At 55.8% G+C, this 25,080-nt stretch overlaps 15 protein-coding genes across 15 annotated transcripts; 7 read left to right on the top strand and 8 right to left on the bottom strand.

Moving 5' to 3' along the window:
* Positions 1 to 49: 49 nt before the first annotated feature.
* Positions 50 to 1,240, top strand: MVES1_002322 (uncharacterized protein; the record flags this gene model as incomplete). Its single annotated transcript, XM_056207153.1, has 1 exon — positions 50 to 1,240. One exon carries the CDS (start codon positions 50 to 52, stop codon positions 1,238 to 1,240), a length of 1,191 nt encoding a protein of 396 aa, XP_056063128.1.
* A 51-nt stretch (positions 1,241 to 1,291) lies between these two features.
* On the top strand, positions 1,292 to 2,155 carry MVES1_002321 (uncharacterized protein; the record flags this gene model as incomplete). Its single annotated transcript, XM_056207152.1, has 1 exon — positions 1,292 to 2,155. The coding sequence occupies one exon, from the start codon at positions 1,292 to 1,294 to the stop codon at positions 2,153 to 2,155; it is 864 nt and encodes a 287-aa protein (XP_056063127.1).
* A 103-nt stretch (positions 2,156 to 2,258) lies between these two features.
* MVES1_002320 (uncharacterized protein) lies at positions 2,259 to 4,124 on the top strand (the record flags this gene model as incomplete). The annotated part of the gene is made up of 2 exons (XM_056207151.1): positions 2,259 to 2,499; positions 2,524 to 4,124. 2 exons carry the CDS (start codon positions 2,259 to 2,261, stop codon positions 4,122 to 4,124), a joined length of 1,842 nt encoding a protein of 613 aa, XP_056063126.1.
* An 86-nt stretch (positions 4,125 to 4,210) lies between these two features.
* On the bottom strand, positions 4,211 to 5,713 carry MVES1_002319 (uncharacterized protein; the record flags this gene model as incomplete). Its single annotated transcript, XM_056207150.1, has 5 exons — positions 4,211 to 5,250; positions 5,282 to 5,303; positions 5,337 to 5,379; positions 5,413 to 5,609; positions 5,648 to 5,713. The coding sequence occupies 5 exons, from the start codon at positions 5,711 to 5,713 to the stop codon at positions 4,211 to 4,213; spliced, it is 1,368 nt and encodes a 455-aa protein (XP_056063125.1).
* Positions 5,714 to 5,980: 267 nt separating this feature from the next.
* Positions 5,981 to 6,833, bottom strand: MVES1_002318 (uncharacterized protein; the record flags this gene model as incomplete). The annotated part of the gene is made up of 2 exons (XM_056207149.1): positions 5,981 to 6,631; positions 6,753 to 6,833. 2 exons carry the CDS (start codon positions 6,831 to 6,833, stop codon positions 5,981 to 5,983), a joined length of 732 nt encoding a protein of 243 aa, XP_056063124.1.
* A 193-nt stretch (positions 6,834 to 7,026) lies between these two features.
* cwf19 (Pre-mRNA-splicing factor cwf19) lies at positions 7,027 to 8,826 on the bottom strand (the record flags this gene model as incomplete). Its single annotated transcript, XM_056207148.1, has 1 exon — positions 7,027 to 8,826. The coding sequence occupies one exon, from the start codon at positions 8,824 to 8,826 to the stop codon at positions 7,027 to 7,029; it is 1,800 nt and encodes a 599-aa protein (XP_056063123.1).
* Positions 8,827 to 9,745: 919 nt separating this feature from the next.
* MVES1_002316 (uncharacterized protein) lies at positions 9,746 to 10,846 on the top strand (the record flags this gene model as incomplete). The annotated part of the gene is made up of 1 exon (XM_056207147.1): positions 9,746 to 10,846. One exon carries the CDS (start codon positions 9,746 to 9,748, stop codon positions 10,844 to 10,846), a length of 1,101 nt encoding a protein of 366 aa, XP_056063122.1.
* A 101-nt stretch (positions 10,847 to 10,947) lies between these two features.
* On the top strand, positions 10,948 to 12,447 carry MVES1_002315 (uncharacterized protein; the record flags this gene model as incomplete). Its single annotated transcript, XM_056207146.1, has 1 exon — positions 10,948 to 12,447. The coding sequence occupies one exon, from the start codon at positions 10,948 to 10,950 to the stop codon at positions 12,445 to 12,447; it is 1,500 nt and encodes a 499-aa protein (XP_056063121.1).
* Positions 12,448 to 12,573: 126 nt separating this feature from the next.
* Positions 12,574 to 13,473, bottom strand: MVES1_002314 (uncharacterized protein; the record flags this gene model as incomplete). Its single annotated transcript, XM_056207145.1, has 1 exon — positions 12,574 to 13,473. The coding sequence occupies one exon, from the start codon at positions 13,471 to 13,473 to the stop codon at positions 12,574 to 12,576; it is 900 nt and encodes a 299-aa protein (XP_056063120.1).
* Positions 13,474 to 14,343: 870 nt separating this feature from the next.
* MVES1_002313 (uncharacterized protein) lies at positions 14,344 to 18,742 on the bottom strand (the record flags this gene model as incomplete). Its single annotated transcript, XM_056207144.1, has 2 exons — positions 14,344 to 15,986; positions 17,404 to 18,742. The coding sequence occupies 2 exons, from the start codon at positions 18,740 to 18,742 to the stop codon at positions 14,344 to 14,346; spliced, it is 2,982 nt and encodes a 993-aa protein (XP_056063119.1).
* Positions 18,743 to 19,555: 813 nt separating this feature from the next.
* On the bottom strand, positions 19,556 to 20,656 carry PCL7 (cyclin-like protein interacting with PHO85; the record flags this gene model as incomplete). Its single annotated transcript, XM_056207143.1, has 1 exon — positions 19,556 to 20,656. One exon carries the CDS (start codon positions 20,654 to 20,656, stop codon positions 19,556 to 19,558), a length of 1,101 nt encoding a protein of 366 aa, XP_056063118.1.
* A 407-nt stretch (positions 20,657 to 21,063) lies between these two features.
* On the bottom strand, positions 21,064 to 22,272 carry MVES1_002311 (acetyl-CoA C-acyltransferase; the record flags this gene model as incomplete). The annotated part of the gene is made up of 1 exon (XM_056207142.1): positions 21,064 to 22,272. The coding sequence occupies one exon, from the start codon at positions 22,270 to 22,272 to the stop codon at positions 21,064 to 21,066; it is 1,209 nt and encodes a 402-aa protein (XP_056063117.1).
* A 374-nt stretch (positions 22,273 to 22,646) lies between these two features.
* On the bottom strand, positions 22,647 to 22,958 carry HHF1_2 (Histone H4; the record flags this gene model as incomplete). Its single annotated transcript, XM_056207141.1, has 1 exon — positions 22,647 to 22,958. The coding sequence occupies one exon, from the start codon at positions 22,956 to 22,958 to the stop codon at positions 22,647 to 22,649; it is 312 nt and encodes a 103-aa protein (XP_056063116.1).
* A 442-nt stretch (positions 22,959 to 23,400) lies between these two features.
* On the top strand, positions 23,401 to 23,811 carry HHT2 (histone H3; the record flags this gene model as incomplete). Its single annotated transcript, XM_056207140.1, has 1 exon — positions 23,401 to 23,811. One exon carries the CDS (start codon positions 23,401 to 23,403, stop codon positions 23,809 to 23,811), a length of 411 nt encoding a protein of 136 aa, XP_056063115.1.
* Positions 23,812 to 23,980: 169 nt separating this feature from the next.
* MVES1_002308 (acylglycerol lipase) lies at positions 23,981 to 25,042 on the top strand (the record flags this gene model as incomplete). Its single annotated transcript, XM_056207139.1, has 1 exon — positions 23,981 to 25,042. The coding sequence occupies one exon, from the start codon at positions 23,981 to 23,983 to the stop codon at positions 25,040 to 25,042; it is 1,062 nt and encodes a 353-aa protein (XP_056063114.1).
* Between the last annotated feature and the right edge of the window lie 38 nt (positions 25,043 to 25,080).

The following is a 25,080-nucleotide window of genomic DNA, read 5'->3' as shown; positions in this document are numbered from 1 at the left end:
CCACGTGGCGTTGCCTTTTTGCGTCGCCTCTTCTCCACAGTGCGCCTCGATGCAGAGCGCCGGCGTCGCGTCCGATGCACGCGCACATGCGTCGTCCGGCGCGATGCTTGCGCTGTTGTGCGTATTGTGGTACCTGAGCTCTGCACTCTCTTCGAATACGTCGAAAGGCCTGCTCTCTGTGGGCCACCGGCGCGCGGACCCGGCGGAGCGCGCGCTTTTCCCCTACCCCATGACGCTGACGCTTGTGCATTTTGTGTTTGTGAATGTGTTCTGCTACCTGGGAACGTGCCGCTCGCTCCTGCGGAGCTACACGCTTGCGCGGCGGCTTGTGCGGATAAGCTGGGCGCAGCAGCGCGAGGTTGCGCAGATCAGCGTATTTAATGTCGTGGGACACGCGCTGAGCTCGCTCGCGATCAGCCGCGTGCCCGTGAGCATGGTACACACGATCAAAGCGCTGTCACCGTTATTTACGGTGCTGTCGTACGTGTACCTATTTAATGTATCGTACTCGTCCCAAATCTACGTCTCGCTGGTGCCGCTCATGCTCGGCGTTGTGCTCGCGTGCAGTTCGCTTTCGAGCAGCGCGGACGACGTCGTGGGCTTTGCAGCGGCGCTCGGCAGCACCTTTATCTTTGTCGTGCAGAACATCTATTCGAAGAACCTGCTCAAGCCCGCGGCGGTGCAGACAGCCGCACCGATGAAACTGGACAAAATTAATATCATGTTCTACTCGAGTGCATGGTCCATCGTGCTGATGCTCCCGCTGTGCATCTACCACGACATACCACGCATGGCGGCACAAGCGCGTCCACTCACGCTCCATGCTCTATACCTTTTGTTCGCAAACGGCGTGGTGCACTTTGCACAAAACTTGCTCGCCTTCCAAGTCCTCGCACACGTCTCGCCGGTCACGTACAGCATCGCGAACCTGTTTAAGCGTGTGTTTGTGATCCTCATTGCCATTGTATGGTTTGGGCAGTCGGTGACGCACATGCAGTGGGTAGGCATTGCACTCACGTTCCTTGGCCTGTACCTCTACAACCAGGCCAAGATTGGAACGCAGGCGCCACGCGAAGCAGACACATTGCCGATGCACGAGACCCGCAACCCGATCTCGCGGCACGCCCTGCTCCACCTCGGCGCGCGCGAAGATGTGCAGGCGCAGGCGCGTGCCCGGCCTCGTCTCGCCAACTTCGCGTCCGACACGGCCACGCGTTATTTTTCGCTTCCCCCGCAATAGGCGGCCCGCGTGGCCGACGCTGTGCCACGTGCGTAGTAGAACCCGATCGAGATGCTCGGCTTGCGTCTTGCGGTGAATATGTCGTGGTTCTCAAACCAGTGGAACCGCTGGAACCACGGCGACCATGGTGGACCGGGTGATGTAGCATGGGTGGAAGTCCAGTACGGGCGCCAGATGTATCAGGTGAGGCTGCCCCAGGAGAGTCCCCGTATTCTTCTCGGTGCACTCCGCCAAGAGGTGGGCGCTGTGTTTGGTGTGCCTGTAGACCGCGTCAAACTCACATTCCATGGGATAGTGCTTAAGGACGATCGAATTTCCCTGCTTGAGTACGGTCTGAGTAATGGGTCGCGTATCGTGCTCACTGTGGTGGAGCCGCAGCGCGCGCCTGCAAAGAAGAACAATAGGCAGGCGCCAGAGGTTGTTGCCGTGCCGCAACCGGGCGAAGGCACACAAGGCGCTCCGCAGTGGGCTCCGCAGGGCGTGCCGCAGGGCGTGCCGCAGGCGCCCCAGGCGCCCACCCAGGCGCAGGAGCCTTTGCAGCCCCAACGGAACCCCGAAGAAGAGCATCTGAAAGCGATCAGAGCGGTGCTTTGGCACTGCAATCAGGTCATTTACCCCGAGTTGCTGCAGTTTGAAAAAAGCATCGACGCGCTCCCCAATGCGCGTCCCGGCGAGCAAACGGCAGAGCCGAAAGACGTAAACATGATACCGCCTGCACGGATCCCATACGCACATCGCAAGCTTGGCGAGTACCTTTTGCGTGAACTGTTCAAGCTGGACGACATCCCATCGGACACGGACCAAGTCCGCACCGAGCGGAAACAAACGGTGCGGCAGATCCAGAACTACATGGACCGCGTCGATGCGGGCTGGTCGACGGCCTCAAAGAGCAAAGGCATCGTAAATGATATTTAATGTAGATATCGCAGCATCAGAGCAAAGTCTCGTATCGCCCTTGTATACGCAGCATCCACACGGCATTTTCCAAAATGCCCGATCCAATGTTTTTTTCCCTGCCATGCACTCCGCCGCATGGACGACTGCGTTCACGTCCGGTAGCGCTGTTGCGCCTGCACAGTGCATCCAGTGGTCCGAAGAGGGCCAGCTGCTTGTCGCAACTACCGATGCACTGCATATATTGACCCCACGCATCGGGCTATTCCCGGAACGCAACGGCACACTCGACCATGCCGTCTACAGCCTGCATGCACATACGAGCACAGCGGCACACCCTAGATACGAGCCATCCCTAGACGAAGGTACGTTGCCTACCGCTCACATAGACCGCGCGACACTCGCACTACCGTACGAGGCAACCGAAGCGTGGCGCGCCGCGAAATGGTCGCCCGCTGGTTTTGGGCCGCACGGCGCGTGCGTACTGGCGACCATCGACGCGCGCCAACGACTCGCCGTGTACGCGGCGGAGCAGGATACCGTGCGTGGGCCGTGGACATGTGTAGAGACGGTGAAGGATTTCCCATATGCGGCGCAGCGCACGGACGACGCACGCCGACTCGCATCCTCGTTCCTTGCGCTGGACTGCTCCTCGTGTATACACGGCGAAATGCTCCTCGCGGCAGGCACGCGTGGCGGCGACCTGGTGGTTTGGTCGAAGCGCGGCACCGCGCCGTTAAACTTTGTCACGAGCCTGCGTTTTGACGCGCCCGTCGACGCCGTCCAGTGGGACGCGGCGCGGGAAATTGCCGTGCATGCCGGCGCGACGCTGTACGTGGTCCGCATGGCGCACAGCACAGCGGACATTGTGCAGCTATGGCCGCTGGCGCCGCGCCCAAGCCTCGTGGCGTGGGATCGTGCCGTGCTGCATGCCGCGACGCCAATGCGACTGCACACGTTTACCGAGCCAAGCGCCGTCGCACTGCCGATGCGGTATGTGGCAGGACAGCTTGGAAAGGATGTAGTACTGGACGACGGCACCGTGTGTGCGTGGGACAACACGCATCATAAACCCTCGTTTGCCCCTGCACTGTGCGGCATCGCGCCGTGGCAGGCGACGCCGCTGCTTGCCGTCCTGCGCCGTGAGACGGAGCGCGCGACATGGCGCTACGCCGTCACACGGCGCACCGAGTACACGTTGTATATGCCGCTTGTGCACGGCTGGGACATTAACGACGATGCCGCCGCGTCCGTGTTCTGGGACCTCGTCCCCTCGTCGCTCGCTTCGCCGCCGTTGCTCGCATGGCGAGCTGTACTGCTGGCTTGTGCGCTCTGTGGCTCGCCAGCGGCGCTGTCCGAGGCGCTCTGTGCGCGACTCCATACAGAGTACTTGGTGCCGCTCGCAGCGCGACTTGAGCGGTGCTGGGAAGCGCGTGCGCCCATGGATGCTTGGCGTTCGCTCGTCCACGATGCGCAGTCGCTGCGGTGGCTCGTCGACTGGATCGACGCACAGCCATACATGCAAGGGAAGCGGAGCTTGTGTAGTGTACATGCATGGAGCGACGTCATAGCTGCTGTCGTCGCCGCGCTCGCTGCGCCGGCGGACGATGCAGCGTTCAAGGAACGGCTCGGTGCGCGGCTTATGCTCCTGGCGCAAGCAAGCGACGAGCGGACGCGCACGATCCTCGAGCAGGTAGCAAAGCGTACGACGAGCCGCACGCAGTGGGCAGAACCGATCGCACTGGGAGAGACGTGTCCGGCGTGCGACGCGCCGCTCGCGTTTCAGCTCGCGCGCTATACGCAGTGTGCAGCGGGCCATGTCTTTGAGCGCTGCGTTGCGACCCATGCCGTGATCGACACGACCGATACCCTGTCTTGTGTTGGGTGTGGGCGCAATGCGCTGCGCGCAGCATTGGATGCGATGCCGGGGCCGTTCCCAGCTGTGGATGCGTGTGCGCAGTGCGGAAACCGATACAGGGCACCGCGATAGCGAACAGAGTGTGCGTACATACATTGCTATTCCATCCTATTATATTGTATACAAGGCCGCAGTGCATGTGCAGGGGTATACAACGGCTAGTTGCCTGGCTTGGGCGGCTCGGCCTTGCGGAAAAAGCGCGACTTTTTCTCCTTCTTCTTCTCGGCCGCTTGTGCAACGAGGCGCTCCAACTCGCGGCGCTCGTCGTCCGAGTCGTCTGGCTGTACCTGCTTGTAGATTGCGCCAAGGACGGCCAGCGCTTTTGCGCGCTGCAAAAGCACCTTGTCGCTCACACCCTTCTCGTTCAACACATTGTCGCACACCTGGCGTATGACCGTGTTGACCTCCCAGCGCGTTCCGCGCCATGTGGCAAGGAGCATCTTGCCATTCATGTCCTGTTCGAGCTGCTGCATTTCCTCCTCGTTCAAGTCGCCCTTGTCCTGGTGCCGAGTAAGTTCCTCCATGCTGGACTGAACATTGAGCGCACTGCCCATCACGTTCCACATCTCCTTGATGGTGCCGCCGCGCTCCTTCATGCGGCTCCAAAAGCCCGGCATGCCGAGAAAGTTGCCGCGCTTGGTTTTGAGCCACGTGTTGCTCTTGGTCAGGTACATGGTGCCGATCGTGTGCAGGAGCTCGACGCCGAACGACTCGAGCTTCAGGTCCTCGGCTTCGTCGCGCATCTTTTTCTGGAAAAGTTGCGTCTCGGAATCCTCGGGGTCACCAGGGCTTTTGGCGTTGACAAAAGGACGGATGCGATCTTTGAGCTTTTGCGTCAGGTCCTCGATGCGCTTCTTTTCCTTCTCTTCCTTCTCCTTCTCGAAATTCGCGAGCTTTTCACGCTGCTCTGTGGTCATCTTGTGCTTGTGCTTCTCCTTGGACTCTTTCGAAGCGGCAGCCACGGCTCCATCCTTGTCACTTGCTTTGCCACTGGCCTTGTCGCCGAGGTTGCTATCCTCGCCCTTGGCTTCAGACGCCGTTTCCACAGTCTGCGTGCCGCTCGCTTCCTTGTCTCCTTTGCTCTGCTCGCGCAGTTGCTTCTCAAGCTCTTCACGCTCCTCGTCCGACATCATAATCTCGGACGCCTTGCCAAAGTCGCGGATGAGACTAATCTCGCCGATGTAGTCCAGAAAACGCTCTTGTTTGGTTAGTTTACCATGCACACATACCTCCGCCAAACAAGTTGCCAAACTGCAGTCAGCATTTTTTGTAAAGATAACGTACCATTTCTGTAGCCTCCTTAAGACCGACCTCGTCTGAGGGTTTCCTGCTGTTAGCCATACACTGCCGCGCGACGTACTTTTTGCCATAGCGGTCGTAGTCTGCGCGCAAATTCGAATCGCTCAGCACACGATACGCTTCACCAATCATCTTGAACTTCTCCTCATCGCCACCCTTGTCGGGATGGTTCTTGATTGCTGCTTTGCGGTACGCCTTTTTCAAATCGAGGTCCGTGGCATCGCCACGAACACCAAGAAGCTCATAGTACTCCATATCCTGCACAGTCAGACACCTGTGCAAAAAAAATTACATACCACAATCTTCTCGCCATCGCGGTTGATGTTCGCAGGTTGCGAGGGTGCTTCGGTTGCCTCACTCATCGTCTTGGAGAAAAGAGCGAGTGGGCTTTGAGCGTCCCAAGGACTTGTTGACGCCACGTGGACTTTTGAGCCTTGGATTGCCCGCGCAGTGCCAGCGAGAAATTTTGAGAACTAAGGAGACATACACTAGTCCTATGTCAAGTAGTGACGCTATCGTGGCATGCAGTGGGTCATATTCCAAACGCGCTCCCGCATGTCACCAGACATATAAAAATTTGGCACGGCACAAAGGCGTCAGCCAGGCCAAAATGAACACGGCGCGCTCATTTATTGAGCAGCCTTCTTCAGGCGCAGGTCACGCTCCTCAGTAATAGAGAGCTTGACACCACCGCCACGGGGCATGGAGATCCAGCGCTTTTCATGGTCGCCAATGACGAAAATGTTGTTGAGACGCGTGGAGAACTCACGGCCGGCGGCGTCACGGACATGGACAATGTCAAAGCCACCGTGGTGACGCTCGAGGTTAATGATTTGACCAGCACGTCCCATGTTACGGCCACCGGTGACCATCGCCTGCGCGCCGACATCAAACTTGACAAAATCAAGCATCTTGTTGTTCACAACGTCGAACTTGACAGTGTCGTTGACGCGGATCAAAGGGTCAGGGTAACGCAGAGTGCGGCCATCGTGGGTCACAATGTGCGGCACACCCCTGGCGCCAAGCTGAACACGCTTGACCTTGAGGAGCTTGTAGCTGGCCTCATCCTCAGAGATGCGGTGCACAATAAAGCGGCCCTTGACATCGTAGAGGATACGGAAGTGCTCGCCAGAGCGCTCAAGGGTGACGACGTCCATAAAACCAGTAGGGAAAGTAGGGTCGGTGCGGATCTTGTTGTCGACCTTGACGATGCGCTGCATGGTAATCAGCATGACCTCACGGCCAGTCAGCGCGTACTTCAAGCGGTTGCGCAAGAGAACCTGTGAAGTTAGTATTTGAATAAAAAGAGTGGGACGAGCTTAGAGCGGGCGGCAGATGGTTGTTCGGCTCGCCATGTCCGCCATCTGCCGGCTACCATAGCTCGGGCCGCTTTGTACGTACCACGAGAGGGAGCGCTTCACGGAGCTTGTGAGGACCGGTGCTGGGGCGCGAAGCGTAAGTGCCGGACAGCTTGTCCAGCATCCATGAGTTAGGAGCTGCAAGGTGCTTAAGGTGGTGACGCGGTCCGCGAACCATGGCTGTATTGCGTTTACGAAAAGGCTGGTTGCAAGATCCAAACGAGTGCGCGGCACGCCGAAGAAAACGAACGAGCGTGCCTCGTGTGTTCGGCCGATTGTAGATATGTAGTTTTGCAGTGTGGGAGTATATCACGTGACTATAAATCCACCTGGCGTGTCCAGTCATACGGATCCCACATAGCGTGGAATTGGGCAAGACAGTGCCCAATGCCTTTGATATGCCGGGGGCTACGCCAGCGGTACGGCTCCAGATCCAATAGATTTCCAATAATTTCCTGTGCAAACCATTTCGGGAACCCAGCGCCGCCGATATGATCTCCATCGTCGTAGCTAGGCTCTTCGTACGCAGCATGCAAAGATGCACGTCCAGCGCCATCGTCACGCGCCTCTATAACGTGTCCATAACCACGCTGGCCTTTGTAGTCCCATTGCACCATAAAGTACGGGAGCTTCGACACCATACTCCGCTGAAACGGCCGTGCCTCGGTGAACTGAATCACTTGCTTATGGTCCGACCACTCTGACTCCACTTCGGCGAGCGCAGTCTTGAAATACGCGGGAATCTCTTGGAACAGATCCAAGGGGATCGGTACGGCTTCCAAGTAGGTGTGCTTTTGTTGCCGGAAAGACAGCACCGTCTCGAAGAAGAGCATCGATTGATTCCGCGCGGCGGCCATGCGAAAGAGGCATTTCATATAGTTGCGGATCTCTGTCCAGCCATCCTCATCAACGTCCAGCGAACTCAGGTTGTGCTGTGTAGGCACGATCCAGCAATGGCCTTCCACTAGCGGCTCCCTATCAGGAAGCGCGAGATATGCATACGAACTAGACGAAATGATATTGGCTTTTGGCGGAATGCGACCCTCGTCCTGCCAACAGAATGTGCACGTATCCAAGGCATGCTTCGTGCGGGCATAGTCGTTCAAGGCAAACTGGCGCTTCATTGCATCGTCGCGCATCTTTTTTCGCGCGAAGCGCTGCGCCTCGTCGTCCATGTACTCCAGATCGTTTTGGAATCCGTGGTCGGCAGTGATCTGGTAAGCCAATGCAGCGTCGTTTTGTTTTTGGTCTTTACTGCCAGCGCTAAACTTCTCCTGCCGGATAAGGTCTGTGAGAGACTCGTCGTTAGACTGTGTAGCGGCTAGCTGCGCGCGCTGCTTTGCCATTGCGCGCCTGCCTCCCGAAAGGGAGGTTTGTGCCGCATCCAACTCAGCTGTTGTGCTTGTCCCGATGTCATACATACGACCGTACCCATCCAAGACGGGAAGTGCCTCAACAGAAGCATCGCCAGACGCTGCCTGTACTTTCGCCTGCTCCAATTCCGCACGCATCGCGCCGGCCTCGGCAAGGCCGGTCATCTCTGCTCGCAGGACCTTGGCCTCGAGTTTGTTCAGCTCGCTCACACTGAGCAGCCCATGAGAAGGCGCTACAGGTGCCAAGACACTAGGGATACTCCGCGCTGTGGCTGTGGCAGAGCGAGCTGCGGGGTTTGCGATAGCGTCGGCACATGCCGGCGCCGCCTCGCCAGGACGTCGGAAAGCAGACGCGCGCCTTCCTGCTTGCGATGTGCCACGCTCGCCTTGGGACCCTTTTAAAAAATCACGTTCCGCAATCGCTTCTTCAAATGCGGCGAGCGACCCGTATCGCTCGGTGGCAATCTCTTCAATGGATATCCCCGACTCGTCCGCCATCTCTAATGTGCGGCGCAGCTTCATCATACGCCACTTATGGCCGGGCGCGCCAAACTTTTTCTCTTCGCGTGGCAGCGGCACAGTATGTTGGGTATCTTGCGCGTCGGGATTCAGCATGGGATTTAGCTCGCGTGCACTCACACGCGGCTCGCGTTCTGCTGGCGCCGGCGCCGACGGGGCCTGGCGCGTCTCGCCAAGCGATCCAAAAAAGTCGGCATCGTGCGCTGCCGAATCGCCAAGCTGCATCCAGTCGTCGCGTTTGGGGATTGGGGACTGGGAGCTTCGTGCAGCACATGGCGTGGAATGCTGCGGATCGTGGTATTTGTGCTTGTGCCGTTCCCTGCGCTCCCTGTGCCGGTGATGTCCCCCTTCGCGATCGTTCTCCCTGTGTCGACGGTGACGCTCGTGTCTGTGTTCACGGTCCTCGTGCCGGCGGTATCGATCGCTGCGGTCCCTATGACGATCGTCACGGCGACTGCTTTCTACGCGCCCTTCTCGGCGAGGACGACAGTAATCGGCGTCGCGGCTAGAGCCATGCGCATGTTTAGAGCGCGTAGGTTCATGCCGCACATCTGCATCCCCTGGGATTGTATTCTTCGATGCAGGGTCTGAGCGCGGTATGTGCAATGCGCGTGCGTCCATAAGGAGCTTGCGCCTAGAGATTGCGGACGACCGTTTTTATTACTAAGCGGTTACCACCGAGGATGAAACAAAACGAATAAGGTTGCTGTCCACGTGGTTAGTGACAGGCGATGGTTTTCCAGGCAGGACACGCCACGCCACGCCACGCCACGCCAAGGGTGTCGGTGACGTTATGAATTCCATCGACATGTATTCCGACCGTATGTGTAGCGCCGACGATTCGCATGCCGCATGCCGGATGCGTGCAGCTCGCAGTGAAACCCAAAAAAGTGGAGAGAACCGCATAGGTTATGGGACTGATGAGCGATGCAAGAAAATTGGTCAGCGCATGTTGTTGCGCCCATTTCTAGCTAGAAGCGGCGTATTTTGGCGTGTAGGCCTTCGCAACGTGGTGAAACAAACAATATAAACGGTGCAGCTACCTTCCTGGTAATTTATTCATTTGCAGGCGTCTCAACTTTTTTTCGTTTTGCTTATATATTAGCAGGTTAGACCCATTTATCTCTCATCAACAATTACTATCATGGCGGACGAGGAGGATCTGTGCTTGGGCGACAAGAACCCCGTGGATAACATTGGTCTGCGTGTCGGTGCCATTTTCATCATCTGGTTCAGTTCGCTGGCCTTTACGTTGCTGCCGATCTTGACCAAGCGTATTCCCAAGCTCACGATTCCTAGTTACTTGTATGATTTCGCAAGATACTTTGGTAGTGGTGTTATTATCGCTACAGGATTTGTCCATTTATTGGATCCCGCGCTTGAGGAGCTTGGCCATGCGTGCCTGCGCCAGTCGTTCCAGGACTACCCCATGGCATACTGCTTTATGTTTTTGTCCATGATGCTCATTTTTGTTGGTGAATGGTTTGCCTACCGTCTTGGATCGGCGTACATTGACCGCAAGTTTAATAATGGCAACTATTCGCTCCGCGGCGATGCTCTGCACCACCACGCCATGGGCCACGACAATGCGAACCGCGAAAACCCAATCATTGAGTCGAACGCAATTCGTGCTGACGGTGACGATCTCTCGATCCTTGAACCTCATAAAAAGATTGACGCAGTCCGCGAAGAAGAGAATATCGACAAGTCGACGGCCATTGCTGGTGCATCGAGCGAGGTTATTGGTGTGTTTATCCTCGAGTTTGGTATCATTTTCCACTCGGTCATTATTGGTCTCACACTCGCCACGTCCCCGTACAGGGGTGAACCGGGTGAAGACAGCGACGGTACCTTTGTCGTGCTCTTTCCTGTCATTGTGTTCCACCAATTGTTTGAGGGTCTCGGTCTTGGCTCGCGTCTTGCGTTTATGCCTGCCTCGATCGGCACCTTTATCCCTTCTTTGCTCGCGCTTGCGTACTCGATTGTGACGCCCGTTGGTATGGCGATTGGTCTTGGTTTGCGCAAGACGTATACGCAAGACACGCCGACGGGCTATTATGTTACAGGTATCTTTGACGCCTTGTCTGCCGGCATTTTGATCTACACTGGTATGGTAGAATTGTTGGCGCACGACTTTATCTTTAGCGACAAGATGAAGAAGGCGCCCTTGTGGAAGGTTGCACTGAACATGCTTGAAGTATGGGTCGGTGTGGCTGTTATGGCTCTGCTCGGCCGCTGGGCATAATCCTTGTTTTCTCTCTTTAGCCTCCCCCTCCCCCCCATAATTATTAACACGCTTTTGCGTAAGTTGTGATGTGGAGTACAATTTCCCCTTCATTTTCCATTATGCGCACGGCATGCTGTATTGCTCAGCGGATCGCTAGAGCGCACTTGCATGTGCGCGCGCAGTCGACCCTGAGCAAGGCAGAGCGTTTCGTAGTGCCGATCGATGCGAAATCGCTGCCTCGCGGCTACCTCGTCGCGAGCACGTATGCCGGCGTTAAGAATGCCATCAGTCCAAGCCCAGCAGCAGCGCTTAGCGGCGTACCGAAACCAGACCTTGCGTTGGTCGTTTCAAGCACGCCGGCCGCGATTGCGGGTGTATTTACCACGAACAAATTCCAAGCAGCGCCAGTGGTGCATGCGACGAATGCACTGCAAGCCGCACAGCCCAATGGTCCACGCGCGATTGCAGTGCTGGCCAACAGCGGGTGTGCAAACGCAGTTACCGGCAAGGAAGGTTTGGAGGACACTGAGGAACTTGTCGAGCTTGTGCGCAATGAACTGAATCCCGCAAGCAAGCCATCGCAGCCAGGGCCATCCGATGTGCTCATGCTTTCGACCGGCGTGATTGGCGTGCGTCTTCCTGTGGGTACCATCAGGCGTGCCCTTTACCATCTAGTCCATGGCCAGGTCCTGCAAAGCAACCCTGAGGCGTGGCTCGATGTAGCGCGTGCGTACATGACTACGGACACGTTCCCGAAACTGCGGACGCGCCAGTTTATGCTGGGTGATCGGCAATGCAGCATGCTTGCGATCGATAAGGGGGCAGGTATGATTCATCCCCACATGACGACGCCTGGGGGCCTGCATGCCACCCTACTGGGTCTCGTAGCTACGGATGCGCCGATCGCCCCTGCTGCACTGCAAAAATGCCTGGAAGAAGCCGTGCGTGTTTCGTTCAACTGCATCAGTGTGGACGGCGACATGAGTACCAACGACACGATCCTGGCACTGGCAAATGGGCAAGCGCCGACCGTCCAAGGCAGCGCCGACAAGCTTCCGCATGGCGCTGAAATCAGCGAGTCGTCGCATCCCGCCCTTCTTGCAAAATTTAGCGAGCAGCTCACCTCGCTGTGCTTGGAAATGGCGCACCTGGTTGTGCGCGATGGCGAGGGCGCGGAGAAGTTTGTCCAGGTGCGCGTGCGCGGCGCAGGGTCCTACGAGGATGCTCATGCGATTGCATCATCAATCAGTACTTCCTCGCTGGTCAAGTGTGCGATGCACGGCGCGGATGCAAACTGGGGCAGGATTCTGTGTGCCGCAGGGTATGCGACGCTCACGGGCAAGTCGGGCTGGACGATTGATCCGCACAAAGTAAATGTGACGTTTGTAGCCCCGGAAGGTGTGCAGGGCATTGCGCCGCTCCCCGCGCTTGTCAACGGTACGCCACTGGTGGTCGATGAGGCGCATGCGGCGGAGCTCCTTCGCCACGAGGATATCTGCGTGGATGTCGACATGCAGGGCGGATCTTGGAGCGCAAAAGAGGCGGACGCCGAGGCGGTGTTTTGGACGTGTGACTTTAGCAAGGAGTATGTTGCGATCAATGGCGATTACCGCACATGATTGTAAATGGAATGTCCGCTACAGAGTACATAGCCCTGGTAGCGCCTCTTACACACGCTGCGCCGCACTTGGGTGCAAAAAAGTACAAGCGCACACAATGCGCGGCTCGTTCGTTATTGCATTCATCTATAAAAACTGCTGTACAATGGAGCGCACATTATACTGCTCGCCGCCAAAGTAGAGGAGCAGGCTATAAAAGATTGCAAGCACAACAAGCACCGTCGTCCACGGAGCGAGATACACGGCATCAAGCACATGAAACGAGAGCGATGGCTTCCCCGCAAGCCACCCAGCAATTGTCTCCTTGGCACGGCCCATTCGCAGACGCGAAATGCGCACGTTGCGATCCAAAAACTTCCGGGTGGGAACGTGGTATACTGCGAGGGCCGGCGTCATGAGGATCTGCATTTTATCTGCCATGTACACGCGGCTGAATGGCCGCGCATACACGTTCCCTGATTTGTCCGTGTGCACGACATACTCGTCTAAATCGACGTCGCCCGCCAGCAGGAACGACTCGTTCGATGCGTCGGCGGCATCCGCGTCCTTCACGGCATCCTCCGACGAGCCGTCGTGCCACTCCATGGAGAGCCAAGGCTTATTATACGTCGCCTGATCGTAGAGCTTCTTATCTGTATCGACGCTGATGTAGATAACTTTTAGTTTGTGCACATACTCGCGGCAAAGATCCGCCACAAGCGAGCTCGTCCCTTTGCTGGCATCCGCACCCCACTGGCTCCCAAACAAGAACATGACAAGCTCAGTATCCCGGAACGCTTCTTTTAAATTCACCGGGCGCGCGTACCCATCATAGAGGCGCAGCCTTCGCAAAAGAGGGTCGGCATGTTGGTACAGTGCCGGCGGCGGCAGGCTCGGTTGGTTGCGCCGTTTCAAAGCAGATTTGACCGGCGGCGCTTTTGCCGGTGGCTGGCCCACTCCGCGCTCATCCGGCTCAAAATAGTCTTTCGTAGGACTGAATGATACATTGCGTGTGCGCGAAGCGCCGTCTGCGTCTGCGTCGTCCATGGTAAGGCTTGGGCAACGGTCGCGTGTGCACGTGGCTATGTATCTGGACCTACTAGGCCTTGGAATGCAGTTTCTTGCGGCGCTCGTCGCGTCTTGGCCCGTAACGGTTATCATGTCTGCAAAAGATTATTACGGGGGCGGAAAGGCGTCGTATGCACCACCTGCAGGGCCACCTCCTGGTGGAGGATTCAGTAGTCCGCAGCCCGGACAGCAGGGCGGCTACTATGTGCGTAACGATATAGCGACTTATGTTTAGCCTCCTCCGCCGCAGCAGGCTTACGGCGGCGCGCCTCAACAGGGCTATGGCGGTGCTCCGCAAGGCTACCCTCCTCCGCAGCAGGGTTACTATCCTCCTCCGCAGCAGCAGCAGCCGGTACGTATAATTGCGGGGCAACTAACAACAAGGTGTACATCCAGCGACCCCAGGGCGGCGGCGGTTCCGGTGCAGCTGGCGGATGTTGTGCCTGTTTGGCGGCGATGCTTGCATGTTGTTGTTTGGAAGAGCTGTGTTTTGCTATGTTCTGATGGCGCTTATGATAGTTCTTATTGCTTTCTGATTAGTAGAACACGAGCAGCATGCCGGACTCGCGAAAATATTGATTTAAAACAAACAAGTCAGAAGTGTGTGAATTGCAGCAAATCGCTGCATAGAGCAGTTGCCACTATTGACAGCGCACTACGCTGCTGCTACACAAGGAAAATAGATGTAAATGTAATTCATGCTATTTAACGAAACGTCCGTTCGCATACCGCCCCAGACATAATACCAGCTCAAGTGTCCCGCGACGCAAGCAAAGAGGTACACATAGGCTTTACGCACCGTGTTTCCCCTACTTTTGCACGCTTGTGGAAGTTGCAAAAGTAGTGCGATTAAGAGCTGCTGCTCTTAGCAGCTCCATGAGCTGCAGAGTGCTGGCTATTCTTTCTGGACTTTTTGTTGCCAGTGCCGTGGAATGCGTTCTTGGCAGCATTCGCAGTGTCGTTGGTCTGAGGAATGCTCGACTTCTGTTGGTTTGTGTTACCAACGTCCTGATCATGGTCACTAGGTTGGTTCGTCTTGCGAACGGCCTTGGAAGCAGGCGTGTCGTTACCACCCTCACCGGGGGAGACAACGCGCGAATCGAGACCCTTGATGTGCACAAGACCCTCCCTGTTGGGGTTTTGCTTGTTGCGAATCTTGCCGTTAATGATACTGTCGCCAGGGCCAATCTCCTTGCCGAGCAAGTCGAGAATGGCCTGAAGAGCCTCGCGGAAGCGCTCGCCGAGAATCGACACGTCAAACAAGGGGTCCGATTCAAGCGTGTCAAACTGGCAACCACCGCCATAAAAGTCCTTGCCCAAAAAGCGGTCGCGCATGTACTGGATAATGTAGGGAACGTTAAGGAGGTAGGTAGAAACGTGGTTAAGATCACGCGAAGTCTCCGTGAGGAAGCGGATGTTGGCGCCCTGGTTGCACCAGTTGACGGCAGTGTTGTTGGCCTGGTACCAGACAATCTCCTCGTCATATGCAGCGTGGAACATGTTCACGGGCTGCTTGGGCACAAACTTGGGGTCCCTGCCCAAAATGAGCGAGTTAAGAATAGACTGCACCTGGGGGAACGAAGACAAGTTGTGGCCACCCTTGATGTACTTGGGCGACTGGATCTTCTCACCAATGAAGCGGAATACCATCTCGTAAATGCAAGCATTGTGGGCAATGTCGACAGCGCGCTTGGCAGTGTCGGTCCAGATTTGCTGGTCAAACAGGTCGTAAAGTTCGTCGTGGTAGCCATCAATAAGACCAACGGCACCGCAAAGCACAAGCGCAGCCGTGGCCTGACCGTCGAGGTACTGAAGAGTCATACCAGGGTCCGAAGCAGTACCACCAAGCGACCAGCCAACAATGTTGAGCTCGGGAGCATAGTGGGGCATCAAGCTAGCAGCCCAACCAGTCGGGATAGAGCCACCCGAGTAACCGTGACCAATGATCATAGCGTTCTTGGCCATGCCAATTCCCTTGTGGTTAAGGGTGGCACGGATACTGTCGAGAAGAAGGTGGCCACCAAGGCGACCAGCAGCAAAGGCAGAAGCAGGGCCCTCGTGGTCAGGGGCGTTGACAACCCATCCCTCTTCGAGGAAGAGAGTGTAAATCATCTGCTCCCAGCGCGGCTCAAAGTTGGTGAGCTCGAGGACACCAGTGTAGCGGAAAGCGTACGAAGGAGCACACTTGCCAGCGTTGGCATTTTCAGGAGACGAAATCACGACCATGTGATCCTTCTTGGCACCGTGCGGCACAAGCACGGTGGTAACAGAGTACGACGGAGTGTGTGCAGTGTTGGAGTTCGAACGGTACAGCATTTGGTACGCGTCCAGCACGTTCAAGTGCAACAAACCGACACTAGCAGCTTGAATCTTGCGTTGCTTGAGAATCTGACCAGGCTTGGCATTCTGCCAGCCATTACCGGGGTAGTAGAAGGGGTCGTCCGCAGGGTACGGAGCGAGACCAAGCGCAGATACGAGCGGCAGGATCGCCACTAGCGCGAACGTCAGCCAGCGGAGAAAGCCAGCGGAGTACATTGTTGAATGTGTTGAAGAAAACGAGTGCAAAAGGAGGCCAGCGCCTTTTAGCCGGGTTGAGAGTTGGGGTGGGGTGAAGTTGAAATGTGTCTCTGCCACGCTTTTATGGGAAATTTGGTCCCAAGTGCCATGGCACGCAGCGGCGCGGACACTACCCAAAACTCTATACGCCCGTGTGCATGCCGTAAGCACAGTCCGCATTCCTATTTGTGGAATATTCGTACGCTATGCATTAAGGTTGAGTAATGATCAAATGTCTATCAGAATGCACGAATCAATACTTGTAAGTATAGACGTTTTGCTTATTATATCCAACCGTTTTTATTTCTAAAATTACGCGCGTATATGCTAAATTCAATAGTACACAATTGGAAGAAGCATGAGTTGTGCATAAGGATTACGTACTGTGCTTGTGTATCATTCGCGAATCTTGTTTAACACGGGCTAAGTAGCATCCAACAGCGTTGAGAAGTTGGGTCAAGTTACACAGGCACGCGCAAGCACGTACAAGCTGCTGCGCGCGACTGGCATGCGCAGCGGAAAGCTCAGCGATATGACATACATGGCATTTGTCGTCTGCAGCAGCATTGGCATGCACCAAATTTGCCCCAATGCGAGCGCGGACTTAATGTGCTTGAAATCGAACCCCGTGCGCGTTGTATAACGGTAGTCACCAACAGTGTTGCACCTGTATTTTGCGCAGCGGCTGTGCCAAAACAACCTTGGTAGTTATGTAGTCTTTACTTTTAGGAAATTGTATGTCGATCAGTTTGGCAAGTGGTGTGGTATCGCGCAGGATACTCTGGAGTGCGAGACATCCAACGCTACTAGTCATCTACAGTCCATGGTATCCACAGAGCTAGCCATAGCGCTAGCCATCTGTAGCGCTAGCCATCCGTAGCGCTAGCCATCCGTAGCGCTAGCCATCCGTAGTGCAAGGCATCTTCCGTAGTGCAGGGCATCTTACAGTGTAACTCAATCAATTCGCAGTGCGCTGTCGCCCCTTAAACAGATCTTCACCCCTCCACTACAATGTTGGCAAAATGTGTCAATTCCACAAATTCAGCAGGTAAGCGTCACGCGGAAAGCATACCTGCGCCGGTGTCTCCAGAGCCATGCGCGTTAGTTAAATTTTCGAGGCAGACTGGGATATGTATGACATGAGAAAGTGAAATGGACAAAACTTTGGATATATCAAACACGGAACAAGGAAGCAAAACAGGACCGATCAAGTATGCGAAGCCCACGAAGAGACGCCAGCTTTTCCATGGCATTCTAGCATAACGCCTTGATTTCCGCTCATCCAGCCTGACACAACTTCTCGAGCGTTTGCTATGCTACAGCCGTATTCCCATGATTCATTAGGAGTCATACTCGGGATCTGGATTTCCCCTTCCACCGCCCATGGCTCGTGCGGCGCATGTGTCTTGGGTGACACAGAGTGCAGATGCGCGGGTATCATCTGTGCACACTCGGTGTGCTCGAGGGAGAATGCGTCGAGGAACGGCTCCGCGCAGCTGTGTTCATGCTCGTCTGGGACGGGGCTCAGGCTGTACGTAATGGATGTGCCGTGCTCGGGCGATTCCAGCATCATGGCCGGCGATGAATGCAGCACGGACGAGGCATCAAGCGCCGACGTTGTTGGTGCAAGGAGCGGCGTTTCCAGCAGCCAGTCCAGCCCCATATCGTTAGAATTTATGGCGTCCCGCATCTCCACTATTCCACGCTGTATCGGCGGCGCAGACAAGGAGCGGCGGGGCATGGAAGGGATACACGACGGGACGCACAGACTGGGCGAGTTCGGCGGCCAGAGGCAAGGGTCCATTTCCCATGGCGTGTGGTTCAGGATTGCCATGGCAGAATCGCTGCTGAGACTGCGGCGGGGCATGACATGGCATGCCTTGGTCATATCGCGCCCGCGCTCGCTTTCGGCGATAGCATGCCCGGTCGCACTGCGGATACAAGCATTTGCGCAGTGTTGCTTGACACCGGAGCGGCCGTAGGACTTGAGGATAATGTCGGCGATTTGCTCACACTGGCGCTCAGTACTAGATCGCCGGCGTATGTTCCTGCGGGGAATATGCGCGCGCCGCGAGGACGGCTTGTACTTGTAGTCTGGGTGTGCGCGGCGGTGGCGCTCCTTTTCGAGCTCGGCTTGATTCTCCCACTGCTTGCGCTCCTCGGGGTCAAGACTGCGCCACATATGCGAGATGATGCGGCTAATGTTGCGGTGGTCGCGCTCGACCTCTTTTGGAACTAGGCTGGTCGCGACTGCGTGCGATCGGAACAGGATGAATGCATTGCATGGTCGCTTGACGTGGTTGGGTGCCGCTTTGCGGCCATGGGAGCAGTGAATTGGCTTGTGTTTCTCGCTGGGAGATACGCAGCCATAGAGCTGGATAGGGTTGAGTGACGATGACGAGAGGGTGTCGGACTTGTCCATGCAGAGAGACTCTGCGTCGTCCGAATGCGTGCGATTAATATCCGCTTGAGGCTCGGCATATAATGCAGTTGGCTGCGGCGGGGAAGATACAGGAAGGTGTCGATGCCATGCTTGTTCTGTTGTGGCTGGCATATTGTTGGCTGGGAGTGGGAGCGGGACCTCAGGTTTGACATTCGCCTGCGCGGATGGGTGATTGCATGGGTTCGTAAATGGGTGTGTGGCCGTCAAGAGATCCCAGCTAGGACTCGGGAATGGTACTGTGAGTGGCATGGTGTTCCAAATGAGAAAAAAATTGGAGAAAGCACGATGCCCCAAGAGTTCACCTTTTCGTGACTGAGTCGAGGACAGCGTGGAATGGAAACAGTAAATCGTGCGCCCTCGTGCTGGGCTAATACGTAGTGATGGTATTAAATACGCAGTATGCTTCTTCTTTTTACTTTAAGGTTAAGTGGACTATAAACCTTTTTCAAGCCACGTTCGCCTGCTCCTGCAATTTGCAGCGAATCGCGGGGCAGCCCGGCACACTACGAGACCCCACGAACTACACAAAGAGATGGCATCGCAGCGATTCATTTCTGGATGACTTACTCGCGCCCAACCAGCCAATCACTACGCCGAGGAAGGGGCTGTCATATCAATACACAAAGAAGAAATTGAATTACAGCAACCCAACTTGAGATGCGTGCATGAGAAAGAATCATTGACCTTGTCTGCTGTGTATTTTATTGATTTGCAAAATTACGCCAATCGCGTGAGGAACATGCATATATAAAGCGACGACGCATGCAGATTGTAGCCTACATTGGGTGCATCAATCGATGCCCAGCTTTTTTTGATCCAATAAATAGAAGGCAAACCGTGTTTTGGCAAATAACGACGCACATCGCTTCAGCATGGGGTGAAAGGATGGTCACTAAATTTAGGATGAGCATAATACAGAAGTATGCGCAACCCATGTTTTGTGCGTGCCTGGTTTTTCGTCGTTGACAAACGTCATGCCATTGGCAACCGCTGTTCATGCGGCGGAGTGAGCAGAGAAACTTATGGGTATATACATCCTATCTCGTAGTGAGCGGGTGACAATCATGAGTCTTGGCCAGTGTCCTGAGATCTGCTGTCGGCACGCCGTACTGGGTGCTGGAGTTTAGAAGCGGCGGAGCGGTCGTGCGCGTATGCGAGGAGCTGATCACCGTACTGCTGTATCTCTGTAATGGAGATCATAAGACGAAAATCCGTAAGCAGCAAAAAATGCAGTTCAAGCTGGTTGAGTTCGTGCACGGCGAGACCGCCCACCTTGGCGTAGCGGGCATTGGTATAAAACACATCACTGAAAAACTTGCTTGCGACCGTAATGCCGGCAATAACGAGACGATGTACATTGTAGCTGTCAATTGCAAAGCCACGTATACCTGGAAAGCGCGGTGGTTCCGTCGCGGCATTTTGTGTGGCTGCTGCATCGCTGGCCTCGTGCTGCGGCGTAAAGGTGTTGGGCGACAGCTGTGCCGACGGAGTCGACGAGCCATTTGAATGCGAAGTGCGCTGCAGCACAGGTGGATCGTCAGGGAAACTGCCCGTTGCACCGACACGGCTAAGACGGTCAAAGTAGACGAGAAGGCTCAAAAAAACATCGTTCGTTGTTGGGCAGTACTTTAGAATACGCAAGAGGTACGCCTCGATACTGATGCTCGGCACATGCCTTGCATGAAAACACAGCGTGCTGCTGGGTGCATTGAGCGTCGTAAGTGCGGCAGTCGTGGTCGAGGGGCGCCGTGGATCGTTGAGCGCCATGGGAAAGGGCGGACTCGACCCGCTCGATTCGCTGCGCTGCATCGCTTGCTGCATCTGCTCCTGGCTCCGCGCAGAGTGAAGTGGACGGAGCTGGTCGTTCGAGGTGGCGATGTGCTGCAGGAGTGCAGCAAGCATTTTTAACAAATCAGCCGAGGGATAGTTGGCAATATCGAGGTGCGAGGGCTTCTGCACGGGCGCCGATTTCTCTTGTGAGTCGCGCTCCACGTTTTCTTCCTGTGATGCAGAATGCTCCAGAGGCGTATGCTCATTCCGCGGCGAGAACGTCGAAGACGTGCGGCGGCTCTTGTTGGACTGGCCAGGAATGCCACCCGAGGTCGGCTCGCTCTGAGCGTGCTCGATGGGAGCGTCCGGCGCCGTAGTTTGTATATCTTTCATGTGCAGAAAAAAAAAGGCGGAAAATGTTGCTGGTATCGGCAGGCCGAAACTATATCGTCTTACACTTTTCCTGCGCTGCAGAGCTAGGATCGGCGCGCGAATCGGAGTAGACGCCAGGAGCGCAATGATTCAGGCGCGCAAGCGGGGAAATAGCAGGCCTAAAACGCTGTAGTACTAAATTCTCCCGCAGAGATTCGGAAATTGCGCTACCGCCGACGCCGTATTGCGCGCTGGCCTTTGCAATACTGCGTACAGCGTTTGAATGCGCAAGAGTGGCCAGCGCGACTCGCTCGGCCCACACCGGTCGCACGTGCGGGCGAATAAAAACGTGGAGGCTTACGCACACCTTAGGGAAAACGCATTTCGGCCGGAGCTAAATGGGACCTAGGTACTGGCTGTATACAAACTTACTGCTCGTTAACAACAAGCGCAGCCATACCCATACCAGTGCCAATGCACATAGAAGTGACAATGAACTTGGCGTGGGAGCGCTTCGCCTCAGCAAGCGCAGTGGCAATCTGGCGAGAACCGGTGGCACCGAGCGGGTGGCCGAGCGCAATGGCACCACCGTTAGGGTTCACCTTGGCAAGGTCGAGGCCAACCTTCTCAACAGAGTAGAGCGCCTGGGACGCAAACGCCTCGTTGATCTCGTAAATGTCAATGTCGTTGGACTTGAGGCCGGCCTTCTCCAAGAGCTTGGGGATGGCAAAGGCGGGGCCAATGCCCATCACGTTGGGGGGCACACCGACCACAGCGGCACCGCTGTACTTGCCGAGAATAGGCAGGTTGTACTTCTTGGCAATGCTACGGCGGGCCAAAAGAACAGCGGCGGCACCGTCCGAGACTTGAGAGGCGTTACCGGCGTGGGTGGTGCCGTCGGCGGCAAACGCAGGCTTGAGCTTGCCGAGCGACTCCTTTGTCACACCAGCACGAATACCATCGTCCTCGGAAACAACACGCTCCTTGCCATCGTCATCAACGTAGTTGATCGTAACGATCTCCTCCTTAAACTTGCCGGCCTTCTGGGCCTCGGCAGCACGGCGCTGCGACTCGGCAGCAAAGGCATCCTGCTTCTCACGCGTAACGTTGAAGTTGCGAGCAACATTCTCCGAGGTAATACCCATGGGCATAAGGCAGTCGGCAGCCTCCTCGTTTTCAAGGACGCTGTCAGACATCTTGGTCGGCATGACACCGGCGCCGTAGTTAAGAGTCATGGACTCAACACCACCCGCAATACCAATGTCAATTTGACGAGAAAGGATCTCGTTGGCGATCTGGTTGATCGAGGCGAGACCAGAAGAGCACTGGCGGTTAACAGTGTTCACCGCAGCAGTGTTGGGAATGCCAGCCCAAAGGACAGCCTGGCGTGCAGAAGTAGCACCGCCACCAGGGGGAAGCACGTTACCAATGGAAACATCCTCAATAAGCTTCGGGTCAATCTTGGTCTTCTGGATGATGGCCTTGAGGACAACACCGAGCATCTCCTCTGGCGCAGCCTGAGCAAGACCGCCCTTCTTGGCTTTCGTGATAGGCGAGCGCAGCGCTGCACAGATCACGACATCGTCGTCGTGCTTAGCAACAAGTTGGTCTTTTCCGGTTTGGGTGGCAAAGCTCATGGTAGGGAATGGAGAAGGTCTGTTCGGGTACGCCTTTTACCGCCGGCTGCGGGGAACTCGGCCGGTTTCCTGGCAGAAAGCCGGGTTACACATACTTCGGCCGAATAACGTAAATCATTTGTATATCCACGGCGTTAAGATGCGCTCGTAACGGGACGTAGGGTCCAGCGTACGCTGCGCAGCAACCGACTGCCTGGCCAGCGCCGCTGCACAGCCCACGTCCCTTACTACGGCAGACTAAACACAGTAACAACAACAACACACACTTTAAAGTAAAATATTAAAATGCCAAACGCATATTCAGTCTAAGGCATGATATAACATAATAGTACAAAGAGGTAGCGTGGATACGAGTATATTGACTAGCAAACCACTTATGCACCGAAACCGTAAAGGGTACGGCCCTGGCGCTTGAGCGCGTAAATGACGTCGAGGGAGGTGACAGTCTTGCGCTTGGCGTGCTCAGTGTAGGTAACAGCGTCACGAATAACGTTCTCAAGGAAAAGCTTGAGCACACCGCGGGTCTCGTCGTAAATCAGACCAGAGATACGCTTGACACCACCACGGCGAGCGAGACGGCGGATAGCGGGTTTGGTGATACCCTGAATGTTGTCGCGCAAAATTTTGCGGTGACGCTTAGCGCCACCCTTGCCGAGACCTTTGCCACCCTTTCCACGACCAGACATTGCTTAGATGAATTGAAGCTTGATGCTGAGAGGAGATCGAACGCGCAGGTGCGGTATTTGTACGATTGGCCCCCAGCCCTGTACAGCGTTCGTCGCCACTCAACACACTCTCACGATCACAGAATGTGTGATTCGAGGGGCGTGCGAATCAGATCGCGCGTGATTCTCTTGTACGTGCATGCAATCGGGCGTGATGCGGTGTGAACTAAGTGGTGTTTGTGTGTATATCGGGATCGGGCGTGATCTTTATGCATGATTTGTCAGTGGGTTTGTGATGTAGCTGCGACGCGACGCGTGATTCTTGCAGTATCAGTGCGTGTGATGTGATCCTTGTGCGCGCACCAGCGTGGTTTGTTTGCGTGCGGTGTGGCACTGGGACAAGTATTAAAACGGAGCAGCGTCCCAGTCCTACTACCAACTACATCGTCTAGTTTATTTTCAAATGGCGCGTACCAAGCAGACTGCCCGCAAGTCCACCGGTGGCAAGGCCCCCCGTAAGCAACTCGCCACCAAGGCTGCCCGCAAGTCGGCTCCCTCTGCCGGTGGTGTGAAGAAGCCGCATCGTTACCGCCCTGGTACTGTCGCTCTTCGTGAGATTCGTCGCTACCAGAAGAGCACTGAGCTCCTTATTCGCAAGCTGCCCTTCCAGCGTCTTGTGCGTGAGATTGCCCAGGACTTTAAGACCGACCTTCGCTTCCAGTCCTCTGCCGTCCTTGCTTTGCAGGAGGCTTCTGAGGCCTACCTGGTCTCCCTCTTTGAGGACACCAACCTGTGCGCCATCCACGCTAAGCGTGTGACTATCCAGCCCAAGGATATGGCTCTTGCCCGTCGTCTCCGCGGCGAGCGCAGCTAAACTATCTGGATACTATTTCCTTGATTTGGTAGCCTCTGCCTTAGCACTTGTACTATTATTTTAAATGGCTAGCCTTGGTCGCTATTTTTTGGGAGTGTGTTTTGTGGCGTTGTTTGTCACGTGTAGTTTTCGCCCCGCGGCGGCCGCTCAGCTTGGTTGGCTTTGCGACATGGACTATATTCCAGATGTGCAGGTAGCGCGGCCCGGAGTGTCGGAGGAAGAGTGGTTTGATCTTCGAGGGGACGATGAGCGCTGGTATTTTTTAAAGAGCTGGTACCCGACGGAGGCCAATGCGCCAGAGAAGTTGTCCAAGCCTAAAGGCGCCGTGGTATTTGTGCACGGATTTGGCGAGCATATCAGCCGCTACACAAATATATTCAAGGTGTTTGCTGACCGTGACTACCAGGTTACTGGTTTTGATCAGCGCGGGTATGGCCGTACGTGGCGTGATGCAAATGACCGGGACGCCGTGCACGGTTGGACGACATGGCCCGACCAGTTTCGCGACGTTTCGCACCTGCTGTGGCTCATACGCAAGCGGCTGGATGACGACTGGGGCAAAGATACAGTCCCAATTTTCTTGATGGGCCACAGCATGGGCGGTGGGATTTCGACTGGTTTCTTTACGCGCCCGCCCGGAGAGGGGCCCGGAGAGGAGGTGAAGGATCTGGTTTCTGGTGTGGTGCTTTCTGCGCCGTGGCTCGACATTCACTTTCCCATCCCGACTTCTGTTGGCGTTGCGCTGATGGGTGTGCTCTTGCGAATTGCGCCGCGCCTGCGTCTGCCGCTGGGCCCGCCATCCGACGACCTGTGTCGCGATCCGTTGGTGTGCCGGGCTGTGCGTGAGGACCCGCTTTGCGATACGGGAGTATACACGCGCGGTCTTTATGATCCACTGCGCCACGGCCCCAAGCTTGTGTCAGAAGGGTACAAGCGCTGGCCGCAGCGCCTCCCGATTCTTGTTGCACACGGGACGGGCGATAAAGTGACGAAATGGAGCTGCTCTAGGGACCTGGTTGATAATTTGAAAAAGCGCGGGTGTGACGCAACCTTTGCTTCGTTCAATGGCAACTACCATGAGAACCTTTTCGAGCCTGGAGCGATTAAGATTAAATTTGCAAATTCTATTATTGAGTACGTTGCGCACTTGGCACTGACATCTAGCTGGATGGATAATGTAATTGCAAGGCGAAAGGTGCATGCAATTGAGTCTCAGACCGTGCCACATTAGCCGTAGCGCTGTAGATACGCAACGAAGATCTGCGTTGA

Source organism: Malassezia vespertilionis, chromosome 4 (assembly GCF_029542925.1).
Source record: "Malassezia vespertilionis chromosome 4, complete sequence".
NCBI lineage: Eukaryota > Fungi > Basidiomycota > Malasseziomycetes > Malasseziales > Malasseziaceae > Malassezia > Malassezia vespertilionis.
The sequence above is the reverse complement of the archived record's forward strand: the minus strand, read 5'-3'. Positions and strand labels throughout refer to the sequence as shown.